Source organism: Gorilla gorilla, chromosome 6, assembly GCF_029281585.2.
Source record: "Gorilla gorilla gorilla isolate KB3781 chromosome 6, NHGRI_mGorGor1-v2.1_pri, whole genome shotgun sequence".
In the NCBI taxonomy this organism is placed as follows: domain Eukaryota; kingdom Metazoa; phylum Chordata; class Mammalia; order Primates; family Hominidae; genus Gorilla; species Gorilla gorilla.
The window spans coordinates 159,500,146-159,514,282 of NC_073230.2; the positions used below are offsets into that span (position 1 = coordinate 159,500,146).

Consider the following 14,137-nt stretch of genomic DNA (forward strand, 5'->3'; position numbering starts at 1 on the left):
CCAGATTCATAAAGCAAGTCCTCAGTGACCTACAAAGAGACTTAGACTCCCACACAATAATAATGGGAGACTTTAACACCCCACTGTCAACATTAGACAGATCAATGAAACAGAAAGTCAACAAGGATATCCAGGAATTGAACTCAGCTCTGCACCAAGTGCACCTAATAGACATCTACAGAACTTTCCACCCCAAATCAACAGAATATACATTTTTTTCAGCACCACACCACACCTATTCCAAAATTGACCACATAGTTGGAAGTAAAGCCCTCCTCAGCAAATGTAAAAGAACAGAAATTATAACAAACTGTCTCTCAGACCACAGTGCAATCAAACTAGAACTCAGGATTAAGAAACTCACTCAAAACTGCTCAAATACATGGAAACTGAACAACCTGCTCCTGAATGACTACTGAGTACGTAACGAAATGAAGGCAGAAATAAAGATGTTCTTTGAAACCAATGAGAACAAAGACACAACATACCAGAATCTCTGGGACACATTCAAAGCACTGTGTAGAGGGAAATTTATAGCACTAAATGCCCACAAGAGAAAGGAGGAAAGATCTAAAATTGACACCCTAACATCACAATTAAAAGAACTAGAGAAGCAAGAGCAAACACATTCAAAAGCTAGCAGAAGGCAAGAAATAACTAAGATCATAGCAGAACTGAAGGAAATAGAGACACAAAAAACCCTTCAAAAAAATCAATGAATCCGGGAGCTGTTTTTTTGAAAAGATCAAGAAAATTGATAGACCACTAGCAAGACTAATAAAGAAGAAAAAAGAGAAGAATCAAATAGATGCAATAAAAAATGATAAAGGGGATATCACCACCGATCCCACAGAAACACAAACTACCATCAGAGAATACTACAAACACCTCTATGCAAATAAACTAGAAAATCTAGAAGAAATGGATAAATTCCTAGACACACACACTCTCCCAAGACTAAACCAGGAAGAAGTTGAATCTCTGAATAGACCAGTAACAGGCTCTGAAATTGAGGCAATAATTAATAGCTTACCAACCAAAAAAAGTCCAGGACCAGATGGATTCACGGCCGAATTCTACCAGAGGTACAAGAGGAGCTGGTACCATTCCTTCTGAAACTATTCCAATCAATAGAAAAAGAGGGAATCCTCCCTAACTCATTTTTTGAGGCCAGCATCATCCTGATACCAAAGCCTGGCAGAGACACAACAAAAAAAGGGAATTTTAGACCAATATCCTTGATGAACACTGATGCAAAAATCCTCAATAAAATACTGGCCAACCGAATCCAGCAGCACATCAAAAAGCTTATCCACCATGATCAAGTGGGCTTCATCCCTGGGATGCAAGGCTGGTTCAACATATGAAAATCAATAAACATAATCCAGCATATAAACAGAACCAAAGACAAAAACCACATGATGATCTCAATAGATGCAGAAAAGGCCTTTGACAAAATTCAACAACCTTCATGCTAAAAACTCTCAATAAATTAGGTATTGATGGGATGTATCTCAAAATAATAAGAGCTATCTATGACAAACCCACAGCCAATATCATACTGAATGGACAAAAACTGGAAGCATTCCCTTTGAAAACTGGCACAAGACAGGAATGCCCTCTCTCACCACTCCTATTCAACATGGTGTTAGAAGTTCTGGTCAGGGCAATCAGGCAGGAGAAGGAAATAAAGGGTATTCAATTAGGAAAAGAGGAAGTCAAATTGTCCCTGTTTGCAGATGACATGATTGTATATCTAGAAAACCCCATCGTCTCAGCCCAAAATCTCCTTAAGCTGATAGGCAACTTCAGCAGTCTCAGCATACAAAATCAATGAGCAAAAATCACAAGCATTGTTATACACCAGTAACAGACAAACAGATTGCCAAATCATGAGTGAACTCCCATTCACAATTGCTTCAAAGAGAATAAAATACCTAGGAATCCAACTTACAAGGGATGTGAAGGACCTCTTGAAGGAGAACTACAAACCGCTGCTCAATGAAATAAAAGAGGATACAAACAAATGGAAGAACAATCCATGCTCATGGGTAGGAAGAATCAATATCGTGAAAATGGCCATACTGCCCAAGGTAATTTATAGATTCAATGCCATCCCCACCATGACTTTCTTCACAGAATTGGAAAAAACTACTTTAAAGTTCATATGGAACCAAAAAAGAGCCTGCATCACCAAGTCAATCCTAAGCCAAAAGAACAAAGCTGGAGGCATCACGCTACCTGACTTCAAACTATACTACAAGGCTACAGTAACCAAAACAGCATGGTACTGTTACCAAAACAGAGATATAGACCAATGGAACAGAACAGAGCCTTCAGAAATAATTCCACTTATATACAACTATCTGATCTTTGACAAACCTGACAAAAACAAGCAATGGGGAAAGTCACTGCAATTTTTAAATTCACAGTAACAAGCCTCCCCTTCCCATGTTTTGGAATTTTGGGATGTTAAATCCACTTGTTCCTTTTGTTTTGCAATTTCTCATCATATCTTTACCTGTGCACCCCCTCCTTTTACAAACACAATGTTTTGTATCATCTTATTGAGAATGATATGCTCTATAATTGCACTGTTCAAAACGGTAACCACTAGCCACATGTGGCCATTTAATTATATGATTTAAAATTAAAATGTAAAATTCAGTTTCTCCATCACATTGGCCACCTTGCTAGTGCTCAACAGCCACATGTGCTAGTGGCTGCCATATTGGACAGGGCAGACAGTAAACATTTCCATCACAGAATTCTCTATTGAACAGTACTGCTTTATAAATAAACACTTTACAAGAAACCACAGAACAATTGTCAAATACATCTCCGTATGACTGCAGGAAATCTGTGGTCTATTCTTTTGGCTTGACCCATTTTCCAAAATTGCCTTGAACCATGGGAATAAAATGAATTTTAAAATGTCATAGTACTCTAAAACATGCACCTCTACTCAGCCCCTGCCCTCTCCTTCCTCACCTCCTCCCAACATCTATCTTACTCCTCATTTAAGGCTGTAGTCACATCACTTACTAGAACCATGGGACATAGGGGAAATGTTCCATGTATGCTCATGTTCAGAAGGGACAGGAGTGAGAAGGCTTGAACAAGAAATTTCATCAGGGAGATATTTAAAACTGTGCTTGGAAGTCTCTACAGATGATCTAAAAGATGAAGCAGGAGAAGCAATATTTGCATCTCTAAACCCAGAGGAACAGTGCAAAAACAGAAGGACCTATCTCCAGTTGCTGGGAGTGAGGCCAGTTGTTAGCTCTCAGCTGTTGAGCCATCAGACCCGTCCAGAAATTAGCTTGTGCTGAAGACAGATGCCCTACGTAAGTCAAGTGTCTTTTCCAGAGGAAGTTTGCATCCGATGGGGATTATAAAGTCCTGCTCACTCTCCTTCATTCTGAAAGTCCAACCAAACTTTAGAACTCCCTGTAGAGTCTATATTTGTTGTGACTACATCTCAGTCTCACTTCTCCCTGCCTAATCCTGGGTTCTTCCCTTCTCCCTCTAGCACATTTCCTGAGAAGATTCCCTAATAAACTTCCTTCATCCATTTTATCTTCATCTCAACAGTCTGTATTCCTAGGAACCCAAACCTTTGCACATGTACATGTACATATCACTTATGTTAGGAAACGCAATGATGTAATTTGCAATATTAGTAGGTCAAAAGGAAAAAGACATGGAATTATATCAGTCAACGTTAAAATAAATTTTTCTAAATTTATACCTCAGATAAAAGACTTTAATGAAATAGGACTAAGCAAAGTATAGCCACACTGATTTTAAAATAAACTAATTAATTGCCAATAACCAACATCAATATTAATGATAAGATATTAGGTGCCCTACAGGTAAATAAATAATAAAAGCACATTAACTCACTTTTGAAAAGGTAGCAAGCAATTGTAATTATACAAGAGAAAGCAACATAAGATATTTTTGGAAACAAGGAGGGAAAATTATCACTATTTGCAACTGAGTCTATGATAAACCTGGAAACTCCAAGACAATCAAAAGGAAATGTTTTAAATGCTAGGATGTGGAGAAATAAGAACACTTTTACACTGTTGGTGGGACCGTAAATTAGTTCAACCATTGTGGAAGTCAGTGTGGCGATTCCTCAGGGATCTTGAACTAGAAATACCATTTGACCCAGCCAACACTCCAGATTATTACTATAGACATTTCCTAGACAATTTCTCCCCACAGGGAGGTTCTCTGAAATTACAGAGCTGGACAGGGAAGAAAGGCCCAGAATCCTAGAAGCCATGAATGAGTTATGTAAAAATGTTTTGACGGTTAATGATCCTTACAATCAGACTCAGACAAAAACGTCCCCTCTCAGGTTCCCCTTTCTGTGCCCTTCTTCCCCTGGGCAGTGCCTATCAGAGGCTCCTCTTCTCTCCCAGTGGCATCTGCTTTAGAATAATCCCTGCTGCTGGTGTCAATGAGGTTTAAGCCCTTCTCAGGGGGCCATTTGCATCTAGACAAACTTCTAACTGTTGGGACATATCCCAGCTTGGAAGGACTGAAATCCACCAACTTCCTTGGCATTCGTGCCTTTCTTCCCAGTCCAGATGAAATCATTAAAACACTCTTTTTTCACTTTTGAGAAGAAGAGACAGTTGGCCCACATGACAGCAAATAACTACTGATTAACTTTCCATTTAAACTGTTTATTTTGTAAAATGGCATGAAAGAGAATTTCAAACACAGGCATGTGGTGGGGTTCATTAGCAGTCAGGAAGCTCAGTGAAGATTCAAGAGAGGAAGAAGACCAACTGGAGTCTCAGTTTTACTTTCTTTTTCTCTTGGAGCTGAGCTATAAGACAACAGGACTGAACAGGGAGCCAACTGTTTCTTTGAACAATAAATCAGGTAAGCCCAGATTTACGAAAAGTTCTGCAGTGTTGATTTCTAGGTCCCAAGCCACGGACAAACATTTTCATTTTTCTTAGAACAAATTTGTCCTATTTTAAGAGAAGCAATTTAGAGTGACTGCCTTTTCCTTAAGTGAAGCCAGTTTACAGGAAACCGATGTAATTTACTTTACACATTACTGGCAAAGAAAGAATTTCCATAGTATAAAGTCAATAAAAAGTGCTAACTGGGAAGAATTTGAGCATTAATCTGTGGCTTTCAGTTTTCTGTGCTTGTACGCTTGGTCTATGCCTGCCAGATTTAAGCAAGAGAAACTAGCTGAGGAACACGTACCGATATTTCTCACTCCATAGTAGTTCCTGCATTGCAAGGGCTCATAACCAGGGGCTGTTGGGGAATGAGAAAAATTCAAGCCATTAATGGATCAAGTGAAGTGTATTTCCAGCTTAAAGGACTGCACGGTTTCCCAGAGTCATAATCTTCATTCACTGAGTCTCTCAGCAAAGACTCAACATGAGGGAGGAGGTTTGGAGAGAGTAGAGGAGGGAAGGAGGCAAGGTGGGAAAAGTAAGAGAGGGAAAGGGAGGACTGAGCCTAAGGTGTAAGGGAAGGCACACCTATAGAGAAAGCTGACAGTAGGGAAGAGTGTGCAGGCAAAACAAAAACAGAAGGGAGCCGGGCTGATCTGTGAGAGGACGGGAGGAAGAAAGCGAGAGAGAGCTGGGCATGAGGCTTACAAATGAAACCCACTTCTCAGCCCCTCAGCAAGTGATTCCAGTTCTCTGTAAAGTAGGAAGTCATTCCTTTCCCACCCACCTTGTCCCTTATGAGTAGACAAATGAAACATGGTTGTTTAGAAATATAAGGATCTTGGCCTAGCACGGTGGCTCACGCTTTTTTTTTTTTTTTTTTTGAGACGGAGTCTCGCTCTGTCGCCCAGGCTGGAGTGCAGTGGTGCAATCTCGGCTCACTGCAAGCTCCGCCTCCCGGGTTCACGCCATTCTCCTGCCTCAGCCTCCCGAGTAGCTGGGACTACAGGCGCCCGCCACTGCGCCCGGCTAATTTTTTTTTGTATTTTTAGTAGAGATGGGGTTTCACCGTGGTCTCGATCTCCTGACCTCGTGATCCGCCCACCTCGGCCTCCCAAAGTGGGCTCACGCTTTTAATTCCAGAACTTTGGGAGGCCGAGGCTGGTGGATCATTTGAGGTCAGGAGTTCGAGACCAGCCTGGCCAACATGGTGAAACCCTGTCTCTACTAAAACTACAAAAATTAGATGGGCATGGTGGCGCACACCCATAATCCCAGTTACTCGAGAGGCTGAGGCAGGAGAATCACTTGAACCCAGGATGTGGAGGTTGCAGTGAGCCAAGATCGCACCACTGCACTCCAGCCTGGGTGACAGAGTGAAACTGTGTCTCAAAAAAAAAAAAAAAAAAAAAAAAAGAGAGAAAAAGAAAAGAAAAGAAATATAAGAATTTTTCATGATTTAGAACTGAAAAATAAGTTTCTTGTCTCTCTGTTTCTCAGGAACACCAATGGACCAAAATGAACACAGTCACTGGGGTAAGAAGGTGACTTCGTGTGTGTGTGTGTGTGTGTGTGTGTGTGTGTGTGTGTGTGTGTGTGTGTGTGTGTGTGTTTGGCTCTTCTGATGATGTTGGGGCAAAATAAACAAGGGTGAAGGATCTTATTCTAACTCCCACAGCTACCACCACCAGCAGCTGAAAATTGTGGGGTTTTGTTTTCTTTGTTTGTTCGTTTGTTTGTTTGTTTTGAGACGGTGTCTCTCTCTGTCACCCAGGCCGGAGTGCAGTGGCGCAATCTCGGCTCACTGCAACCTCTGCCTCCCAGGTTCAAGTGATTCTCCTGCCTCAGCCTCCCAAGTAGCTGGGACTAAAGGCACACACCACCACGCCCAGCTAATTTTTTTTTGTATTTTTAGTAGAGACGGGGTTTCACCATATTGGTCAGGCTGGTCTCAAACTCCTGACCTTGTGATCCACCCGCCTCGGCCTCTCAAAATGCTGGAATTACAGGCATGAACCACCAAGTCTGGCTCGAAAATTGTTAAAATACTCACCAGGATCCAAAATATGCATCCAGGCTTTTCCCTTATGCACAAATCTTTCAGATTTCTTTGAAATACTCCTTCTCCTACCATTCAGTCTTCTCTTCCTTCTCTCACATTTCCATAGGTTCTTTGTGTGTGTGTGTCTCTCTCTCTGTCTTTCTGTCTGTCTCTATCATTCCCTTCTCTTCCCTTGTCCTTTCTCTCTCTCTTCTCTTCTTGCACCTGTTTCTGCTATCTGTATGGTATGGGCGTCTCTCTCTCTGTATCTTGACCTCCCCTTTCCCACTCCCTCCTCCTCACTCTCTGCCCCTTGCCAACCCTGTCTTCAGTCTCTTACATCAAGAAGAGCCCAGATCTTCCTCCTTACCAAGTTGCCTTCACACTCAACCCTCACCTGTGAGAAATAGGAGGTCTCTGGCTTCATTGAGTATGGAACTTGTTTATTGATCAAGCTGAACTCTGAGATCCAAATGAGAAACAACTTTTTTTTCCTCCCAGCCACTGACTCTTATTATGCAATCTTGATTTCCTTTTGTTTTGGTTGCGGGGTGGAGGGAATGGAGTCTGGCTCTGTGGCCCAGGCTGGAGTGCATCGGTGCAATCTCAGCTCACTGTAACCTCTGCCTCTCAGGTTCAAGTGATTCTCCTGCCTCAACCTCCTGAGTAGCTGGGATTACAGGCATGTGTCATCATGCCTGGCTAATTTTTATATTTTTAGTAGAGACAGGGTTTCACCATGTTGGCCAGGCTGATCTCAAATTCCTGACCTCAAGTGATCTGCCCACCTCAGCCTCCCAAAGTGCTGGGATTACAGGCGTGAGCCACCACGCCCGGCCACAATCTTGATTTATTGATGCCATCTCAGGCAGTTGCCTTTCTGATTAATAGAGACTAGAAGAATAGTCTATTAAAGTCACTATGACACATGTATCAGGTGTTGTACTGTTCGGTGCCGTCTAACATCAAACTTACATTCGATTTGAGTTTCTCCTTCCTCTACCTCAGCCTCAGCCTGAACTCTGGGACCTTCCAAAAGTCCTCCTCTCCCTTCCAGCTCTGCCCCTTCAACCCTCATGCTAGTCCCTCCTTCCCCATCAGGCAGGAGGATGGGTGACTGGAGAAAGAAGGTGGAGTGCTTGAGTCCCATTGTCCTTGCAGTTGTCTCCTGGCTAGTCCTCACCGCCATCCCATGCCCCATTACAGCAGACACCCTGCACTGTGCGAGAACACTGTGGAGTCGCCACGGGGCTAAGTTGCACGCTTCCCGCCAGAGGCTGCGCCCTCTCTGGCAGAATTCTCCAGCTAGACCTCTGCTCCCACCCTCATGGCACCCCTGGCTTCCTCTTGTAATTGCACTCCATACAAGGCAGGCCTTGTATGTAATTGCATCGCCATACAAGGCAGGCCTTTGGACAGGGCCTCATCAAGGCAGCTGTGCCTAGTTATTTTCTGTAAGATCCCTTCTGTCCATGGGAAACCCCCTAAGCCATTGCTGCTTACTCCTTATCCTGGTCTCCTAGGAGGCTCTAGTCAGCCTTCAAAATTTAGAATTCTCCAGAAAGGAAATAGACACCAATTTCCATGTTTATACATGTCTCCAAACTTCAGGTTACATCTAACTCCTCTTAAAAATTTGCTCAAGAATTATCTTCACTTTGCTGCACTTGGATAGGCTTACCAGTTTCTGTCATTCAGCAGACACCCATCTGGGAAATGACCTACCTATCTCTCAACTTTGGTGACATGCCCAATATTTATGAGTGGATGCTTTAGAGACCCTCTCACTTGGCTTTGGATGCAGAGAATTCTCTTCCCTATACCCTCCCCATGGGAGAGAATGAGGTAGCACTCCCTAGGAGGCCAGCAACTCAGGACTCCCACCGCGTCTCTTCAATGACTCCCTTGATTTCTGTTTTCATAGGCGAGAGGAAGGTTAAAGGTGCAATTTGGCCGCATCTAAGCAAGCTCCAGTGCAGTGTATCAGGAGCTGCTTGGCTGCTGTTTTCAGAATATAGAAATGTGTAAGGTAATGCCTGCTTCCTTTTAAGTAAAAGTGTCCATTGCATGTCTACTGTGAGGCCATAATTTCACTGGCCTACAGAAAATAAGATTAAATGTCCATAAATTTTGGCCAATTTGTCTGGAAAAGAAAATACTTAAATATGTGCAACAAGTGTTGGCTTAGCAGCATGGCAAAGCACTAATACTTCAGGCATAGAAAATGGGCAGGTTCAAATGCCAGCTTTTTCATTTACTAAACTGGTTACTTTTAATGGGCTCTAAGTTATTGGGCAAGTTGCAGATTTATGTGTAAAATAAGGTGAATAAAAGGAACCCATGGGTAAAAAGGTTGACAAACCCTTTCCCTTTCTGCCTGAGAATTTAATCTTTGGTTAAATGTTTTAGCTCAGATTCTCTAATAATTTAATAAGAGTAAAATGTCTCTAACATTATTAGGAACTTTGCTTATGGTTGAAAACTTCTCTTGATGGGTGAACTATATCTATACTGGAAGAACTATAAATACATGCTAGGAAGCTATGTTTTGAACTTCCCTGAGCACAGTGACTCTTGTAACTCTCATGTTCCTTGCAGGGAATCTGGAAGCTAAACCCCAGAGTTGCTACAAGAGACATTGGCTCCTGTGAGTCCAGGTGGCTTCTATAACTGCTCAAGATGCCATCTCCTTGCCCTGGGACCTCCCTAGGTGACAGTTTGCAGTGTTCCATGAATTGCTGCGTAGACTTCCACTAGGTGGAAGGCCCAACATTGTCCCTCTGGCAAGCGAAGTTTTCCATTCTTCTGAGTAGACTAGTGTCCCAGTGAGGCCCATGGCAGTCCTGTGAGCCCGAGAGGTCATTTGAACCAGCTAAGAACAAGACCCCTGGTGGGCATTGCAGCACCTAACCCTAAATCATATCATTGCTAGGAGGAGTAAATTAGGTAATGCAGGTAAACCACTTGGAACAGATCCTGGCACATTAAAAGTGCTCAATAAAGGGTAGATTTCACTAACTATTTAGGTGACTTTGTCCAAGTTACTTAACCCCTGCATGCAAGTTACTTCATCTATAAGGAGGTTGCTATAAACAATCCTAGCCTAATTTTCACCAAGTGCTTAAGTGCACCAGCACTCTTTTAAGTTCTTTACATATATTAACTTATTTAATCATTAGAACACCACCACATGGAGTAAACCATCATCTTCTCCAGATGAAGAGAAATTAATCAGTTGTCCAAGATCATATGACTAGCAATGGAAAGACAATCTAAACTAAGCAATCCAGCTCCAGATTCTTTTTTTCTTCACCACTGCATGCTGCCTCTCAGAAAGCTCATTTTCTTTGTACAGTCTAAGTTCCTTCTAAGCTCTGATATTCTGTAGTCAATGTAGACTTTCCTTCTCCAACTTTCTCTCTGCAACATGAGAGTAAGGAACAGCTAAACCCCAAAAGGCAATGAGCTTAGCAGGAGAGTCTTAGTTTGTTTGGATATTCCCTCCAGAAAGATTTTCCTGTTATCATGGTATTCCGTTTCACTCATATGGGTCAAATGTTCCTTACAGTAAAGGAATCAAGGGGTTAACCCTCAAGAACCAGAGTCACCCTTGCCTTGCAAGTTAAATCACTCCTCTCTCCACTACAAAGCTGCATCTTGGTTCTTCCATGAACCTGCCCTAGACAAGTCATTCTTTTCACTGCCATGTGGACCAGCGAAATGGCACCATGGCTCCTATGCCTTCCCCTTTTATGTGTCTGAAACACATTTTTTCCCTAAAGCCTCAAGCTCCTTCATACCTCTGTCCCCATTCACTCCTCTCCCCAGAACCTTACCCACGTTGAAGGGAAATGGGGAAGGAGAGAGGGAAGTTTACCATATTCTGTGACTATCTTATACCAAAATTATGCCATGCTTTCTAAGCAAAATTATGATATCCTTTATAAGATATCAGTTGTTTCTTCACTAATAAAAATAATTTTACACTGCTCATTCTAATATTTTGCTGGTCCAGCCACTTCCCTGGTAGTCATGACCCCACTCTGCCTAGCCAAGGTCAAAGTAGCAACCTCTGGCCTTGAAACAGAGCCAGGTCACTTGGCCCACATTGAGATGGAACCCATGGCCTTGCCTACGCATCTCTGATCTCCAGAAAACTTTTCTTCTAGAGATCCAGGACTGAGTGATTCAGGCAACCATTACATGATGAGAAATGTCTCTAAATCCATCTCATCCCCAAGTATGTTTTCCTAGGCTCCAACATGGCAATACCCTGCATCCTAGAGCAATCAAGTTAGCTTTCATTTCACGTGAAATAGATGTGAGAGTATCTTTTTACATAATGGGGAATACCTCCTTATCATTAAAAATATTCCACTACCGGCTGGGCCCGGTGGCTCACGCCAGTAATCCCAGCACTTTGGGAGGCCGAGGCGGGCGGATCACGATGTCAGGAGATCGAGCCCACGGTGAAACCCTGTCTCTACTAAAACTACCAAAAAAACAAAAAAAAAAATTAGCCGGATGCGGTGGCGGGCATCTGTAGTCCCAGCTACTGGGAGGCTGAGGCAGGAGAATGGCGTGAACCCGGGAGGTGGAGCTTGCAGTGACCCGAGATCACGCCATTGCACTCCAGCCTGGGCAACAGAGCGAGACTCCGTCTCAAAAAAAAAAGAAAAAGAAATGAAAAGAAAAAAAAATTCCACTGCCGTGATCAGTGTAGTGATAACACAGTAAACTTGCTCCTCACAGGACCACATGCAAAGGGCCAATGTGCCAGCAGATCTGAGCTGAGAATCATCCTGGTGGGCAAAACAGGAACTGGCAAAAGTGCTGCAGGGAACAGCATCCTCAGGAAGCAAGCATTTGAATCGAAGCTGGGTTCCCAGACCTTGACTAAGACTTGCAGCAAAAGTCAGGGAAGCTGGGGAAATAGAGAGATTGTCATTATTGACACACCAGATATGTTTTCTTGGAAGGACCACTGTGAAGCTCTGTACAAAGAGGTGCAGAGATGCTACTTGCTCTCTGCACCAGGACCCCATGTGCTGCTCCTGGTGACTCAGCTGGGCCGCTATACCTCGCAGGACCAGCAGGCTGCACAGAGGGTGAAGGAGATCTTTGGAGAGGATGCCATGGGACACACAATTGTCCTCTTTACCCACAAGGAAGACCTCAATGGTGGCTCCCTGATGGATTACATGCGCGACTCAGATAACAAAGCCCTAAGCAAGCTGGTGGCAGCATGTGGTGGGCGAATCTGTGCCTTTAATAACCGTGCTGAAGGGAGCAATCAGGATGACCAAGTGAAGGAACTAATGGACTGTATTGAGGATCTGTTGATGGAGAAAAATGGTGATCACTATACCAATGGGCTGTACAGCCTAATACAGAGGTCTAAATGTGGACCTGTGGGATCAGATGAAAGAGTAAAGGAATTCAAACACAGCCTTATAAAGTACATGGAAACTCAAAGAAGTTACACAGCCTTGGCTGAAGCAAATTGCCTAAAAAGAGCCTTAATCAAAACACAACTGTGTGTTTTATTTTGTATTCAGTTGTTTCTCAGATTGATAATTCTGTGGCTTTGCATACTGCACAGCATGTGCAATTTGTTTTGTTGCTTACTCTTTAGCATGTGCAATTTATTCTGCAGCTTGCTGTTTATTATACCCAAAAAGTTAATGATATTTTTGAGAATAATTATTAGACTAGAACGCAAGACTCCTAGGTTATAGTTACAGATCCCAGTTATTATTTACTCACTATCATTTGGTGGGTGAATCACAGTAATTTCCCTGTAAAATGTGGTACCTGAAGTTATATTTGAGATTCTATGAAATGTTTAAATCTTAACATCACTCCAATTATTAATGAACCAAATCATACGATAAGTTACTGTTTGCATTGAAATATAATATCAAAGCCTTTTGAAATCTGTAAACATAAAATTCCTCTCATTTTCAAATATCTAAAGCCAGTTTTATGTTCCTAAAATCTCATTTTCTTCTTTCTAGTACTACTATTTCTACTGAATAGAATGAAAATGGCAATAAAATAATATTACATAAACTGTAAAGTTCCTTTGATCATATGTTGTTAATTGTCTTCTATAGTTTTCTCCTTAGAAAATGGTAAGTGGACACATGACTCATTTTAGCCAGATTTTAGCCCTGACGTCCTTCAGCTTTATCACTAAAACATAGGTAAAGACAAATGTCAGAAAAGATAGCAAATTGGACTGGATATTCTGAAGCATCATCTTGCTAGATGCAAATAGAGGCTACATTTATTAAAAGAAACAGAATTTTTATAATTGATGAGTTCACCAGAAAAATAAAGAAAATTCCAAAGGTGGAGAAAACAATTTTTTTTTTTTTTATTGATCATTCTTGGGTGTTTCTCACAGAGGGAGATTTGGCAGGGTCACAGGACAATAGTGGAGGGAAGGTCAGCAGATAAACATGTGAACAAGGGTCTCTGGTTTTCCTAGGCAGAGGACCCTGCGGCCTTCCGCAGTGTTTGTGTCCCTGGGTACTTGAGATTAGGGAGTGGTGATGACTCTTAATGAGCATGCTGCCTTCAAGCATCTGTTTAACAAAGCACATCTTGCACCGCCCTTAATCCATTTAACCCTGAGTGGACACAGCACATGTTTCAGAGAGCACAGGGTTAGGGGTAAGGTCACAGATCAACAGGATCCCAAGGCCGAAGAATTTTTCTTAGTACAGAACAAAATGAAAAGTTTCCCATGTCTACTTCTTTCTACACCGACACGGCAACCATCTGATTTCTCAATCCTTTCCCCACCTTTCCCCACTTTCTATTCCACAAAACCGCCATTGTCATCATGGCCCTTTCTCAATGAGCTGTTGGGTACACCTCCCAGACGGGGTGGCGGCCGGGCAGAGGGGCTCCTCACTTCCCAGTAGGGGCGGCCGGGCAGAGGCGCCCCTCACCTCCCGGACGGGGCGGCTGGTCAGGCGGGGTGCTGACCCCCCCACCTCCGTCTCAGACGGGGTGGCTGGCCGGGTGGGGGGCTGACCCCCCCACCTCCCTCCTGGACGGGGCGGCTGGCCGGGCAGAGGGGCTCCTCACTTCCCAGTAGGGGCGGCCAGGCAGAGGCGCCCCTCACCTCCCGGACGGGGCGGCTGGCTGGGCG

The 14,137-nt window shown here is 43.0% G+C and overlaps 1 protein-coding gene across 1 annotated transcript; it reads left to right on the forward strand.

Moving 5' to 3' along the window:
- Positions 1-4,693: 4,693 nt before the first annotated feature.
- GIMAP2 (GTPase, IMAP family member 2) lies at positions 4,694-13,054 on the forward strand. The gene is made up of 3 exons (XM_031013228.3): positions 4,694-4,902; positions 6,435-6,470; positions 11,728-13,054. Exons 1-3 carry the CDS (start codon positions 4,743-4,745, stop codon positions 12,711-12,713), a joined length of 1,182 nt encoding a protein of 393 aa, XP_030869088.2. The 5' UTR covers positions 4,694-4,742; the 3' UTR covers positions 12,714-13,054.
- Positions 13,055-14,137: the final 1,083 nt, after the last annotated feature.

Coding starts and splice junctions, on each gene's coding strand:
- GIMAP2 (XM_031013228.3), top strand. CDS start 4,743: ATGTGGTGGGGTTCATTAGCAGTCAGGAAGCTCAGTGAAGATTCAAGA. Junction 4,903..6,434: donor TTCTTTGAACAATAAATCAG/GTAAGCCCAGAT, acceptor TCTGTTTCTCAG/GAACACCAATGGACCAAAAT. Junction 6,471..11,727: donor AAATGAACACAGTCACTGGG/GTAAGAAGGTGA, acceptor TGCTCCTCACAG/GACCACATGCAAAGGGCCAA.